At 41.8% G+C, this 12,664-nt stretch overlaps 1 protein-coding gene across 4 annotated transcripts; it reads right to left on the reverse strand.

The window, feature by feature from the left end:
- Positions 1 to 2,148: 2,148 nt before the first annotated feature.
- LOC149195577 (uncharacterized) lies at positions 2,149 to 2,997 on the reverse strand. 4 transcript variants are annotated; one of them, XM_089408549.1, is made up of 3 exons: positions 2,806 to 2,997; positions 2,644 to 2,717; positions 2,149 to 2,550 (listed from the first exon to the last, which is right to left on the reverse strand). In XM_089408549.1, the coding sequence occupies exons 1-3, from the start codon at positions 2,920 to 2,922 to the stop codon at positions 2,439 to 2,441; spliced, it is 303 nt and encodes a 100-aa protein (XP_089264675.1). In that variant the 5' UTR covers positions 2,923 to 2,997; the 3' UTR covers positions 2,149 to 2,438. The 4 variants fall into 4 exon arrangements, with proteins under 4 accessions (XP_089264675.1, XP_089264677.1, XP_089264674.1 ...); XM_089408551.1 differs by having other exon boundaries at positions 2,149 to 2,522; positions 2,811 to 2,993; XM_089408548.1 differs by having other exon boundaries at positions 2,811 to 2,993.
- Positions 2,998 to 12,664: the final 9,667 nt, after the last annotated feature.

Here is a 12,664-nt window from a genome sequence, read left to right on the forward strand (position 1 = left end):
ACAAGCCAGGAAGAGCACTCTGCAGTGGAGCAGTTGTGCCAAACTCGCGCCTCGTTACTTTGGACCTTTTCAGGTCTTGGCAAGAGTTGGGCCAGTAGCATATCAGCTAGCCTTACCTAGCCACATTAGAATTCATAATGTCTTCCATGTATCCATGCTTAAGAAGTATATTTATGACCCTAAGCATGTGATCAAGTGGCAAGATATTCGGGTAAGAGTTATTTCTAACTGAACTAATTGAAGAATTGTCGAGAGATGGAAAAACTGACACTGGTATTGTGTGCAGGTCGAACCGGAAGGAGAGGTCTTGGTCGAGCCGCTGAACATTCTCGACAGGAGAGAAGTACAGCTGCGGAAGCGGGTTATTACCCAAATTAAAGTGCAGTGGCAGCACTATGGACCGGATGAGGCTACTTGGGAGGACGAAGAGCTTTTTCGGAAAGCTTATCCGGAGCTGTTTGAGGACACTAGACATCGGGACGATGTCCAAACTTAGAGGGGGGAGATGTGATGACCCCGTAAATGTAATTATTGAAAAGTTTACTGTGGTAAAACTGGAATGACATTGAGAAACTTATTTTCTTTTAAAGAGTAATGTGTTATTTTTAATATGCATTAAAGTAATGTGTTTAAAGAATTGCTCAGAGAAAACATTGGGCTCCCAAAAAGGGAAAACAGTTAATAGAACTGAAAGTAACCACTTTCCTTAACTGGAAGGAATTCCAGGAAAAAGGAAAAAGGTGGTGAATAGCTTTCTCGGGTGTGCTGTGGGGACAGACAAAGGGAAAGAGGAAAAGAAGGTAATGAACCTTGTTTCTGGACTATGTCTGGTAATGACCAGATAGTCAAGCACTGAGGATTGTGCTATCTTACCGAGGATTGTGATCCGGTAAGGGTAAGCTCGGGGGGAGACTCAAGTCCTGAAGGACAAGTCTCACGGATGGGAGGATAACGAGCTGCATACAGGAATTTACAGAAGGATTTTGAAGGGATTTCACACCAGGAGCAACCAGGTAAGTATCTGAAACCCTGAAGTAGTTATAATCGTTATACAGTGCATGTAGAAGATTAAACTATAGCTGTTAGCGATAGAGTCTTTAAGTTACCATTAGAATGGCGTGGCTGTAGCTGTGTGTATATTAGTCGAAGGGCAAACTGATAAAATACAATAGACAGTCACAGACTGTACCAGGAAGACAGCTGATAAATAGCATGAATGAGTAGAAGTAAAGCTAGATAAGACGGGACAGTGGTGGAAACTGTGAGCAGACCCGTCTGTAAGAAGGGTCGGATATATCCTATCCATAATCTGATAGTGTAACTGTAAAATAAAAGTTTACCTGTAGACTGTCCGGGTTAACGAGCCAAAAGGTCTTTAGAATCTAGCTGTACCTGGGAAACTTTCCTCTGTTCGGGTCAAGTTAAGAAAGGAGGGACCAGTCAAAATACCCGGCGGGTCGTGACCGGACCCCTTCTAAAACCCTTCCAGACCAGCAGTCCAAGAAAGTTAACCTTACCGTGCGTGTGTGCAAGGGTGTTAAAGAAACTAGAATAATATTTAATGTGCATAGACTTCTATCACCTTAAAGGGGAAAAACTGAGTACATGCAAGGTACATATATAAATAAATGTACTAAATCTGAAATCAAGTTCTGTCATTAAAACAGTAGCATTTCCATGATAGGGAAAACCGCATTACATCATTTCCATTCTATTGTAAACAAAACCTTATATACATAGCAGACAATATTTTAAAGAACAATCGGATTGAAATCCAGCTATATCGACTTCGGAGATCATCGTGTCGGGATATGGGTTGACATGCATGAACAAAACTAACCAACAAGAAGAAGTATGAACGCTGTGAGAATGAAATACAACACGGTTTTCATATACAGTATGAAGAAAAACTACAGCGTGTTTCCATATAGCACACAAATACCATTTCACTATTACGAATAACCATATGTATATATAAACAAAACTTATTCCAGAGTGGAAAGTAAACATCGTGAGTCTTATCCATAGCCGGTCTTAAACCTGTGTTCGCCCGCACCTCTATGAAACGAGAGGCAGGGCAAACACAGTGAAGACTTCCCTGTTCGGTGGAGAAAAGGATTAAGAACAGACGTAAGCGAAATGCAAATATTAACAAAACCCTGAACGGGATTTTACATAAACAAACTGAGTAATACTCCAGAATAATCTTTACAGCATGTTCCATAATGAATAAACAAAACAGGCTATGTGGAGACCGACAGCGAATCTATGCCAAGCAAACTGTTAAACATCGGATATATTGTCCACAGATTTATACATTACAAACTTGGTGGGTATATGGAAATCCACCTCGAAACAGGGAAATAAATCAAAACCCAAGTGCAATAACCTCACGGTTACAGTCAAGCCGAACAGTCTCATTGGGAGGAGACTCAGACTCAACCACCGTGGGCAAAGAGAGTTTTCCACCATGGAAGACAAAACCCCATGCAGAAACCGTAGCTCAAAACCCATGCCGTCATCTGCGTCAAGGGTGAACGCATAAGGTAGCTGGGGTTTAAGTATAAACCCAGAAAACGATTCAGAACTTTTAAACTTGTGCAAAGCAGACCATAAATAACCACAGAGGAATAGCGTACATACCTGTGTATAACCATGAGACCATTGCCGGCAAGAAGAGCAGACCGCCGAAGGAAAACTGAAGGAGCTACCATTACCTGTCAACAGAAGACATATGGCAGTCACTTCGCCAATTAACTGAACTGTTGTTAAGTCTTAAGATCTAGCAGAGATACGGGGACTTACCTTACCAAATCGGTGGCGTTCATCCAGGAAGCGAAGACACCCTGTAATCGATAACAGAGGAGCAGCGCCGGAGAAGAGACGACAGCAGAAGAATGGTGCCGGAGGAGTGGCATACATGCCGAAGAGATGGCAAGAGAACCAGAGCGTCGGAGCGCTGCGAATGCCCAGCCAAATCGCTAATAATCCGGGGAGAGGGTTTATAAACCCCAGGTATAACCCTAAGTCGTGGAGCCCTCTCGGCCCTAGATCTTTCCAAGAGGCCTCGGACCGTCGATTGTGGCGGTAAGACCAAGATAAAGACGCGGGAAGGATCCAGTAGGTAGAGCCGTGCACAGACCACGTGACCAGTCCAGCCATAATTAAGACAAGTCCAAGTGTCCAGTGTTGGGAGCGCCAGCTTGTGGATTGGTAGGTATGCCATAAAACACGAGCCACATCAACTTAACAATAAACTATATACCATACCGATATCATTGTGTTGACAATGGTTTGGAATGCACAACCTTAGACCATGGCCATGATAACAAGTTTGTACGTGCCTCTTATGTATGATATGCATATAGAATGTTAAAAGTAGAACTAACATAAAGCTATGCATTCCGTGGATTAAAGTACAAGTCCAATACTGTCATACAATATAAAGGTACACATAGTATGATAGTGCTCGATCTGCTTAATGGTGGGACAACCATTACAGTAAAAAAAAAAATTATTATATGCTTAAGGAAGAGTAGATATGTGACACTAGGTTTCACAAATCCTGGGATGAGCAGCCCTACTGTGGAAAATTACACAATTTTCACTCTGAAGGGTGGTTGGCATAATTGTGTAATTCTAGAGCCCAGTAGGTTTCGAAACAAGATTGCGCAATTTCTGGAGGGAAAGCTAACAGTCCTCCAGAAATGAGCAATTTCTTGCGAGAGCTGCTCAGCCTGTAGCTGGACCAAGTCTGGATGAACAACCTATGAGAGCAATGCATCAAGTTGTGATCAATAGGCTCCCTTTATGCAGGAAAAACACTGAAGCTTATGTACTTGACGAAGCAAGACAAGGTGTTGTGGAAAGTTGGTTGGAGGCTCCAAAATGAAGCTAAGGCAAGATTTTGCAGGGTGGTTGTAGCGGCTACAACACTTGGCAAAACATTGGTAGAACTCTAGCTCTCTAAATGGGCATGTTTGTGAAAAACAAGTCTAGCATCTCTGGAAGTATTGTTTAGTTCTCAGCTCATCTTCGTTTCACATCAGCTTGATTGTAAGATGTAGCATCTATTAATCTTGGTCGATTAACACCCATTCCAAGCCAAGGAAACATAGTTGTTTCGATTGGGGTTGAGGGGTATATTGGTGTACAAGTATAGTTGTCAGAGTCTTAGTTTCATTCTGGTGTTGCTCTGCTGCTAGCAGGCCTGGACAGTACCCCGACGGAAGCACAAGAATGGCTCCAATACCAGTGAGTCTGGTCAGTACCCTGGCAGAGTTACTTGCATCACCTCTCTGTGTAGGAAGCCTTTCTCTTCTTTCTCCTTATTCATTTGTCATTTGAATTTTTCTTACTTTTCATTTTTTCATTTTTCATTTTTTTTTTACCGTGCATAACACTTATTCATTTCAAAGGTAGAAGAGGGATCCCAACTTATTGAGAGCAAAAGAGGTTGTTTCAGCTGAGATGTAGTTTATTATATCTCTGACGTGCCAATTAAGCTTGTCCCCTCACCTTACTCTACTTGATTGAGATAGAAATGATTAACCCAAAAACAACTGACTAGAGTAGGTGATACTAGTTAGCACACAAGCGTTGTGTTTTCATGAAGGTTCGCTTCAAACGGTACGTATTTTCCTTCGACGTATCATGGACTAAAAGTAAAAAGTTCTTCATATAGAGGCAAGATGACAGATAAATAAGTAGTGATAGTTATACAAGGCCTCTTGCACTTTACCCAGCTTGTTTCAAGAGTCATACATGGTTTCATGCGAAACTAACCTACAAACAAAACAAGAGAACTAACAAACAATAAAACAAAGCAAGAGTAGAAGTAAAAGTGAAAGCAAAGCGAGTAAGGAAACAAGCAAGAAAACAAGCAAACAAACAAAGCAGGTAAGCAAACAAGCATGAAATCAAACTAACAGAAATCAAACACTACTCCTAATCCTAAGCTAATGATGCATGGACTTGATCACGTGAAGTGATATTTCCAGTGCAGCCACCGATGCATTGTTTGACCCATGTTGGTGAAGGCTTGGTCCGCGAGCAACCCAATTACGCGAACCAGCAAGCAAGAAAGATATTACAATGAAGACAAGCATAGTTTGTGTTTCAAAGTGCCCACAGGACATAAGTGAGTACAAGTGTATAACAAGCATTCCATGGACTTATCATGAAGTTGTGTGACATTGCATTTAAATTTGAAGCATAAGCACACTCTTGACTATGTCATGCAAGCAAATGAAAGAAACAAAGACAACTTGCATCGTGCACGCATGCTTGCAATGTAAGATTCCTCAAATTAATGAGTGATAGGATCGTGTAGTTCAAGTCGAGGAAATATGATCTGTGTGTGAGATGGATCTTCAATGAATACAGATGAGTGATGAGGAGCCTCAAGTGATTGAACAATTTCGTAATCAAAAGTGATACTAACCCCAAGAGAGTGAGGGTTTGACATAACCATCAGCTTGAGCTGAAGTGCATCGGTAATCTTGCGTGTTTCAACTTCATCATCAGATAGATCATCATAAATTGTTGGCTTCAAAAGATCAACTATGATAGAGTCGTGATCGTGATCAAATACAGTAGTAAATGGATCCTGACCACCATGATTAGAAAAGTCAATGATTTCTTCAGCATCCTCATGGTCAGATGAATCAAATAGATGGGTAGATGAAAAGGGGACAAACTCATCCTCTATGTTTTCAGAAAAGATAAATGAAAGGTCAAGTGGACTTTCAATGAATAACTTATCCTCTTCATTGTTGAATGATGGACCAACATCAGGTGTTACCTGCGAGTGATCAATAGTGGGTGCATCCGTGGATGGAGATACACATGAAAAATCATGGATGGTAGGTTCACCAAAGATGTGAGGGAAGAATGGAGGAGGCTTGGATGGAAGGGAGCCATCCTTTGCTGAGATTTGATGTTCAAGTTCCCACTCATACTCTTCACGAATGACAACACATGTTGGTTTTGCAACACCAACTCCGTTAATGGCTTGTTCCTTGTTCACAAGTGTAGAGTCCGGAATGGAAGAGAACAAGACAGTATCATCTGGAGGAAAAACTGAGTGTAAAGATGGAGGTTATGGAACATAATACACATGACAACTTGAAGGACTCATAACCAAATCTGTGTGAAAATTAAGTGAAGTGATGTTGGGAGGATGTGAAATCTGAACAGGTGTTTGAGCATGATCCTCAACATTACTCGACAATGTTGGAGTTGTTTGATGAGGGGATGGCAGACAATCACTCGTGACAGTGACTGCATCCGCATGAGATTGTTTAGATCCCTCACTAAAGAAGGTTGAGTGAGGCCTGATTTCAAACCTCTTCTTTGTATGAGAAGATTTCTTAATGCAATACTCAAATCAGTCCCAAAGATAGAGAAATTTCATTTGGCTTTGTGGAGCTTGAAACTGTAAGTCACAGAAGCACTGCCAAAATTCCATAATCGATTCATGCATAGCCTTCCGTTGTTGTAGCATTTTTTGGTTAAGATGGTATGGATCAAAATGAAAAAAAGTGCTTTCAATGAGATCACAAAAGTTCTCAAGTGAGTGCACATTTTCAGTCGATAGGCTGAACATACATCAAAGTGGAGATTCTCAAAGTGTGTATGCAATCAACACACTGGCCTGTTCGTTAGAACACCCATCTTCCTCATGAAGGATGGAAAGAAAGCCATGTAAGTACTCATGCTAGGCCACTTCACCTTCACCATCATACGTGTAAGTGGACAAGTGATCGAAAAACTCCCTCGTGATGGTGACATCTACATGATTCGAAAAACATCACGGAGGGAGCAGAGTACAAGAATCCATGAAAGATATCCAAAGGTTCAAAACATGATGAGAGGACACATCTTGTCATCTGGCCCTCCTTCTAGCACCAAAAATGTTGACAGTGCTAGACCCACCAACATGTCAGGGGATCTCCCTGGTAAGAAGTCCCAATTAGACCTCACATCGTTTGGTGTAGGAGTCCCATCAGTGAGTCGTATGGTAATGCCTTGACCGCGATTTCACACAGAGGCAAGTAAGATAACTATGTTGGTGGCAAGGGTGTGATAGCTGCAGTGAGTCAAGGATGGTACATGAGAGGTTATAACATGTGGGGGTTGAGGTGACTGTGCCCCTTGGAAAACTATAATAGTACTCGGCTTGGAAGGGAACACACGGGCAAATATACATCACAACATGGTAGGAAAGTTAGTGAGAAATCCAAAGTGATGGTTAGACCAACAACACATTTTAGAAATATTAATACATACTTATACATAATAGTTTATACATGCATGCGTAAGCAAACCAATACATATATCAATTATAATAAACCAAATAACATACAATACAATACAACATATGCATGAAATGTGTTGGCTCTTATTTTATAAAGAAGTGTAAGTTCCAGTCATACAATACATCCATGTCCAACCACTAGTTCCAATAGTGGAATGTTATAGCCACATCGGCTTGCTCCTCCAAAGAGATGTACTAGCTCTGTGCAGTGGAGAAGCCAAGGCTCGTTACAATATTGTTCAAGCTCTCTCCAAGATAGTCTTATCAGAATCTTGGTTGACCAAAGGCCTTTACAATGAGTTATGAGGGACTATTTATAACAAATGTTTGGGTGACCCTTGACATTCCCCTTTGTGACAGTTCAACTACCCTCATGACCCTTCATCTACTCTATGATTGTTACATCCAACTATCACAACTTGACTTACACTTGACATGACTTTACATTACAATGCATATGTACCCATGTGAAACAAAATGGCTTGAGCAAGCCAAGCTATACATCACTTTGACTTAGACAACCATGGAAGTCCAACTCCTCAACATCCCCATTCTAATCGACAGTAACATACTGATGCCAAGATTGGTAGTCCTTGATGGTGTCCATGTGTTTCGCAGTGACATTTGTTTGAAACCTGACTCTTGCCTCCATAGCATCCGGGTACACTTCTTAGGCTCCTCTATCCAACTCATCTGAATGCATGCACATCATTGTCTTCAATGCGACCATACCAACAACATACTTGTGCATGATGTCTGCACTGATGGGCAAGTCTAGGCTGGTGGCAATGAACATCAACTCGTCGAAGTATGAGTCAAGCTCTAGTCGAACCTGTTTCTTTCTCTTCACTAGGGTGAGAGTCCTAATAGATGGGATCGCATGTGTGTGCACCACAACATTCATAATCTTGAATACTCATGCATGGGGATCATGTATGCTAGTGATGAGTTGCAGGATCTCTTCATAGTTCTAGATCTGACTCTAGATATGTGCTTTCAGCTCAACTACATTGGCCCTCATCATCTTAGGCAAGTGAAGTGAGTCTCCCTTGTATTTCATCGTCCATGTTTGCATGTCATCAACAGCAGCATGAAAGTTCGTCAAGGTATGTGCTCTTCTAGCACATCGTTGCTTCCATCCACTGAGATGGACGACTGACTTATGCACAGAGCCAAACTTGGAGTACAACTCTCGCATAATTGTGTCAAGGGACCATACTTCATTTAGCATTTCCTTCCTTAGTTCAGATTGGGTGGACACTGTCACCAAGTCTCCTCCTTTCTTGGCTGTCTATAGTTCCTTCGCCATTCGCTCATTCTCAGCTATCAAAACTTGAACACTTGATCTAGTGGCTTCGGCATACACTCGGGTTGCATCGTCCAAGGCTACTGGATGTTTGCACACATCAGTCACGATCACTCGTTCCACAACTTTCATAGGAGATGTATGATACTCTGGAGTCAACACTCTGTGAGACTGCATAACTCTATGTTGAGACTCATTGAATGAGATGTTGTGGATCTCTCCTTCCGGCTGATCGCCAAGGATCTCAGTGCCTCCTTGGTCACTTAAGACTTGCCCATCATTTGGATGTGGTGAAGTAGGTAAGTCGACCCCTTGATGGTGAGGGATGAGGTCGATGTCTTGTTCCAACTCATGTTGCTCCATGTCTACATCCAACTATTGAAGTGGTTGTTCTATCTCATGAGCGAAGTATTGCTCCTGCGATGCTTGACCTTGCTTGCCTGATGCCAAATGTTCTGATGAATCAGCTACTTGTACAGGTGATGTTTCATCTATTTTCACATGTTGCACCCTCTGTTGTATCTATTGTTGTTGTGCTTCCCTCTCCTATTTGTGCAGCTCTTGTTCCTTCCAGATTTTCTCTTTTAGTTCATGCAACTCTTTCTATGCTTCTTCCATTCTTCTCTTTTCCCTTTGCCTTTGCACGATTCACATGTCGCATTGGTGCCTCTTTGCCTCTATAGCCATAGATTCTTTCTCTACTAATGGATCTACTCGGAACTTGCAGCTTTGATCCTCCTCCATGCGATCGAAAGTCTTCCTCTTACCCTTTTCGTGCACTGGTATGCTTACCTTAGCTGCTACTACTGTTGTTGGTGCTCTCCATGATACTGCTTCATGTTGCTTCACTAACCACTCCATAGTGAAGCCAACCTGTTCATTGGGTCTGGAGAAACTGTAGCAATATCTCCATGGGTCCTCCTCGGCCCAATGAAATTCCCTGTGGGTTCTGTTGAACTGAAATCTCATGCAGTGATCCTTCACAATATAATGTGGGTGATATGGATTGTAACTTTGGAGGCCGAATGGATACTTCTTCATATGTTCTGCTTCGACATCCGCTTGCTTGATACTTCAGATATCATATAACCCAATCCACAATGGAAGAGTGGGCCAAGGTGCCTTATTCTTCCGGTGCAGTCTTGTTGTCAATCCTGCCAAGATGTGATAAGCTACTTCTTGCATGACAAGTATGTCCAAGGTAAACTTCGATAGAACATGCGAATGCTTCTCCGCATTGAACATTTGGATGAAGGTGTTGAACAGTGAGACATGCCAATCAGCAATATCTAAAAGTACCTCCATTTCTTCCTTTGACATGCAGGGTGGATCCTGTTTGAATATCATCTTGTAAACCAAGGTAACAAAATGATCAAACAATCGTGTGATTACTCCTCTAAAGCTGCATTTAGACAACAACTTGAAATATGTGTTTACAACAGTCCTCGTCGGTGACCATGCCCACTAAAACCTGGGAACTCCTATTGGGCACAGATTACATCTAGGATGTAGGCAGACATGTAAATATTTGCATGTATACCTCCAGGTGATTTTTGATCCTTCATTACTTATTACTTTATCTGATGAGCCAACATGTTGAACCAGTTACATGGTTTTCCTTCTCTAGCGAGTTCGTCCAGCATGATCACCCAACTCTATGGGAAGGTTTTCGTGCTTTCTTGACCATACTATCGACATGCAAATATGACCAAGTATTGATACACATTTCATAGTATCTTTGTCTTGTAGATATCGTTGGGTGTCAACCTGAATCAAGCCGACTCGTTTACCCAGTTCTTCATAATGTCTATGGAGTTAGCACTGTTGTTGGGTAAGCTGAAGGGAGTCTTCATGATAGTCACAGGCTTTGATATCTAATACATCTAATTATAGTCTCATGCCTAGAAGGTTGCAAGCTTCGTCCCACTAACAATACTCAAGGTCATCGTCTCAGGATTAGTGTGAGATACGATCCAGTGTATCATGTCTGCGCATGGGAACGGGGGATATCTGCATGCAATCCAGTACAAGCCAGACTTGTGAATGTTCACGTACACCTGAAAGTCTTGAAGGTCTTCCTCAAAAGTGTCTTTGAATGCTCCATTAACCTCTTGCCACTTCAGTATGATGTCCTTGTCTACAAACAGTTTGGTATCTCCATAAATTAGTAGACTAGAGGACACTCACTCAACTACTGCTCCAGCTACATTTCCGTCAGTGTCCTTTGATACTGCTCTCTTGGAGGCCATTGATCTTGTATTGCTAAGAGGCAGATGAGCACCTAAAATATTTGAAGGCAAAGAAACATGCATGGCAAGAAATCTATCAGCAAAAGCTAAAGCAAATTCGGGGAATGACATAGCACATACCTGGGGAACTGATAGGAAAGATTGCATAATTTATTCTAGGAGGCTGCATGACTAGCTACCAGAACTATGAAAAAGGAAGTCTAGGTTGTCTAGGAGGCAAGAATAGCTACTGGATTTGCAGAATGTGCAATCTAAACTGGATGCTGGCTGCTGGGATTGCGTAATGCATAATTCCAGCTGGGAGTGACTACAGGCTCAGGGACTTCATTGCGGAATTTTCTGGGTCAACAATCATTGTCCCTCATAAATTCGCAAAATAGTCTTAGGGGACAGTGGCTGGGAAGAAATGTACATTTCTAGAGAGGAAGGCAAAGCCTTCCTTTCCCACTTTGCACAATGTTGTCTCGATGAAGGCAGAGTCTATGCCAAGGTTGGTCAGACCCACCAATGGGAAATTGAAAGAAAATATGAAAGAGGATGCATGGCGACACTAAGTGAAATCAAAAGTGATTGACAGTGCATGAAAACATGAATGAAAGATTCAGTGAACAGATCAACATGCATGTGGGTGAAGCAAGTCACCGAATTGGCGACCGTTTGTGCAAAACAATTTCACGCATACAACAATATTGAGATAGAAAAGAAAACTGAAACATGGGTAGGACAAGCTAGTATACATGTAAATAATAGCAATCATTCAAAGAAATCAAGCAAACAACACTCACACGAGTGAAAACACAAAAAGAGACAGAAATGTTGAAAAAGACAAGTTGAGGCCACTTACCCGTGAATAGTTGGGTTGGATGTATCGAAGAGTCCTGGATGTGATGTGGGATGTCAGAGCTCCAATATAGATATGAAATAATGAGCTCTGATAAGTCAAATAAATAATTTTTGAGCTCATGACATGCATGCCACAAATCTAGGAAAAAGCGACACTTGGAGGAAAGTTCCTAAACGATATTTGAATGTAACCTCCAACTGTTAAAAATAACTCCCTAGATCATGGGATGCCTTTTGCATGTTGCCTTTTTCTATTCCAAGAAAAAGCAAGCCATGCGTGCGAGTCAAGTTTCCTTGGTCTTAGGTGGAACTAGTCAACCCAACTGCTCATACATGAAGCTACTTAGCTGCTTGAAGGAAATGTGCATTTCTGGCTAGGAGTTGGGCTAGCTCCCTAGAATATTTGTGCAATTTTTGGGCACAGTAGGTGATTATTGCCCAGATTTGCACAAATTCTAGGCTGAGCAGCTCTGCTAGGGAAAATTGCATAATTTTCCTTGTGATGGGTCACTCACAGAATTGCGCAATTCTGGAGCCCAGTAGGCTGTTAGATAGGATTGCATAATTTTTGGAGGGAAGGTTGATTTACCTCCAGAAATGTGCAATTTCTTGGGGGAGATTCTGAGCCTGCAGCTGGACCAAGTCTGGTTGAACAGCCTGTGAGGGGAATGTGTCAAGCTGAGATCAATGGGTTTCCTTTGTGAAGGAAAAACACTGAAGCTTGTGTACTTGATGAAGCAAGACAAGATATTGTGGAAAGTTAGTAGGAAGGCTCCAAATTGAAGCTAAGGCAAAATTTTGGAGGGTGGTTGTAGCCGCTACAACAGGTACCTAGCCACCAAATGTTTGCCCCTATCGATAGTATTTTTCACAAAAGAATGAAATTGAAAAAATCATCAAGGAACTCCCCAAATCCAATGTTATTCGTCCCAACACCAACCCTTATTC

The sequence above is a fragment of the Pinus tabuliformis genome, chromosome 2_2 (assembly GCF_031772625.1).
Source record: "Pinus tabuliformis cultivar Carrire ecotype Pingquan chromosome 2_2, CPIR1, whole genome shotgun sequence".
Lineage (NCBI taxonomy): Eukaryota > Viridiplantae > Streptophyta > Pinopsida > Pinales > Pinaceae > Pinus > Pinus tabuliformis.

What these genes read in the sequence shown, in the direction of transcription:
- LOC149195577 (XM_089408548.1), bottom strand. Translation starts at nt 2,922, where the DNA reads ATGTATGCCACTCCTCCGGCACCATTCTTCTGCTGTCGTCTCTTCTCC. An exon ending in GGATGAACGCCACCGATTTG is followed by an intron (nt 2,718 to 2,810) that starts GTAAGGTAAGTC and finishes TTCTGTTGACAG; the next exon opens with GTAATGGTAGCTCCTTCAGT. An exon ending in GGTCTCATGGTTATACACAG is followed by an intron (nt 2,551 to 2,643) that starts GTATGTACGCTA and finishes CTTAAACCCCAG; the next exon opens with CTACCTTATGCGTTCACCCT.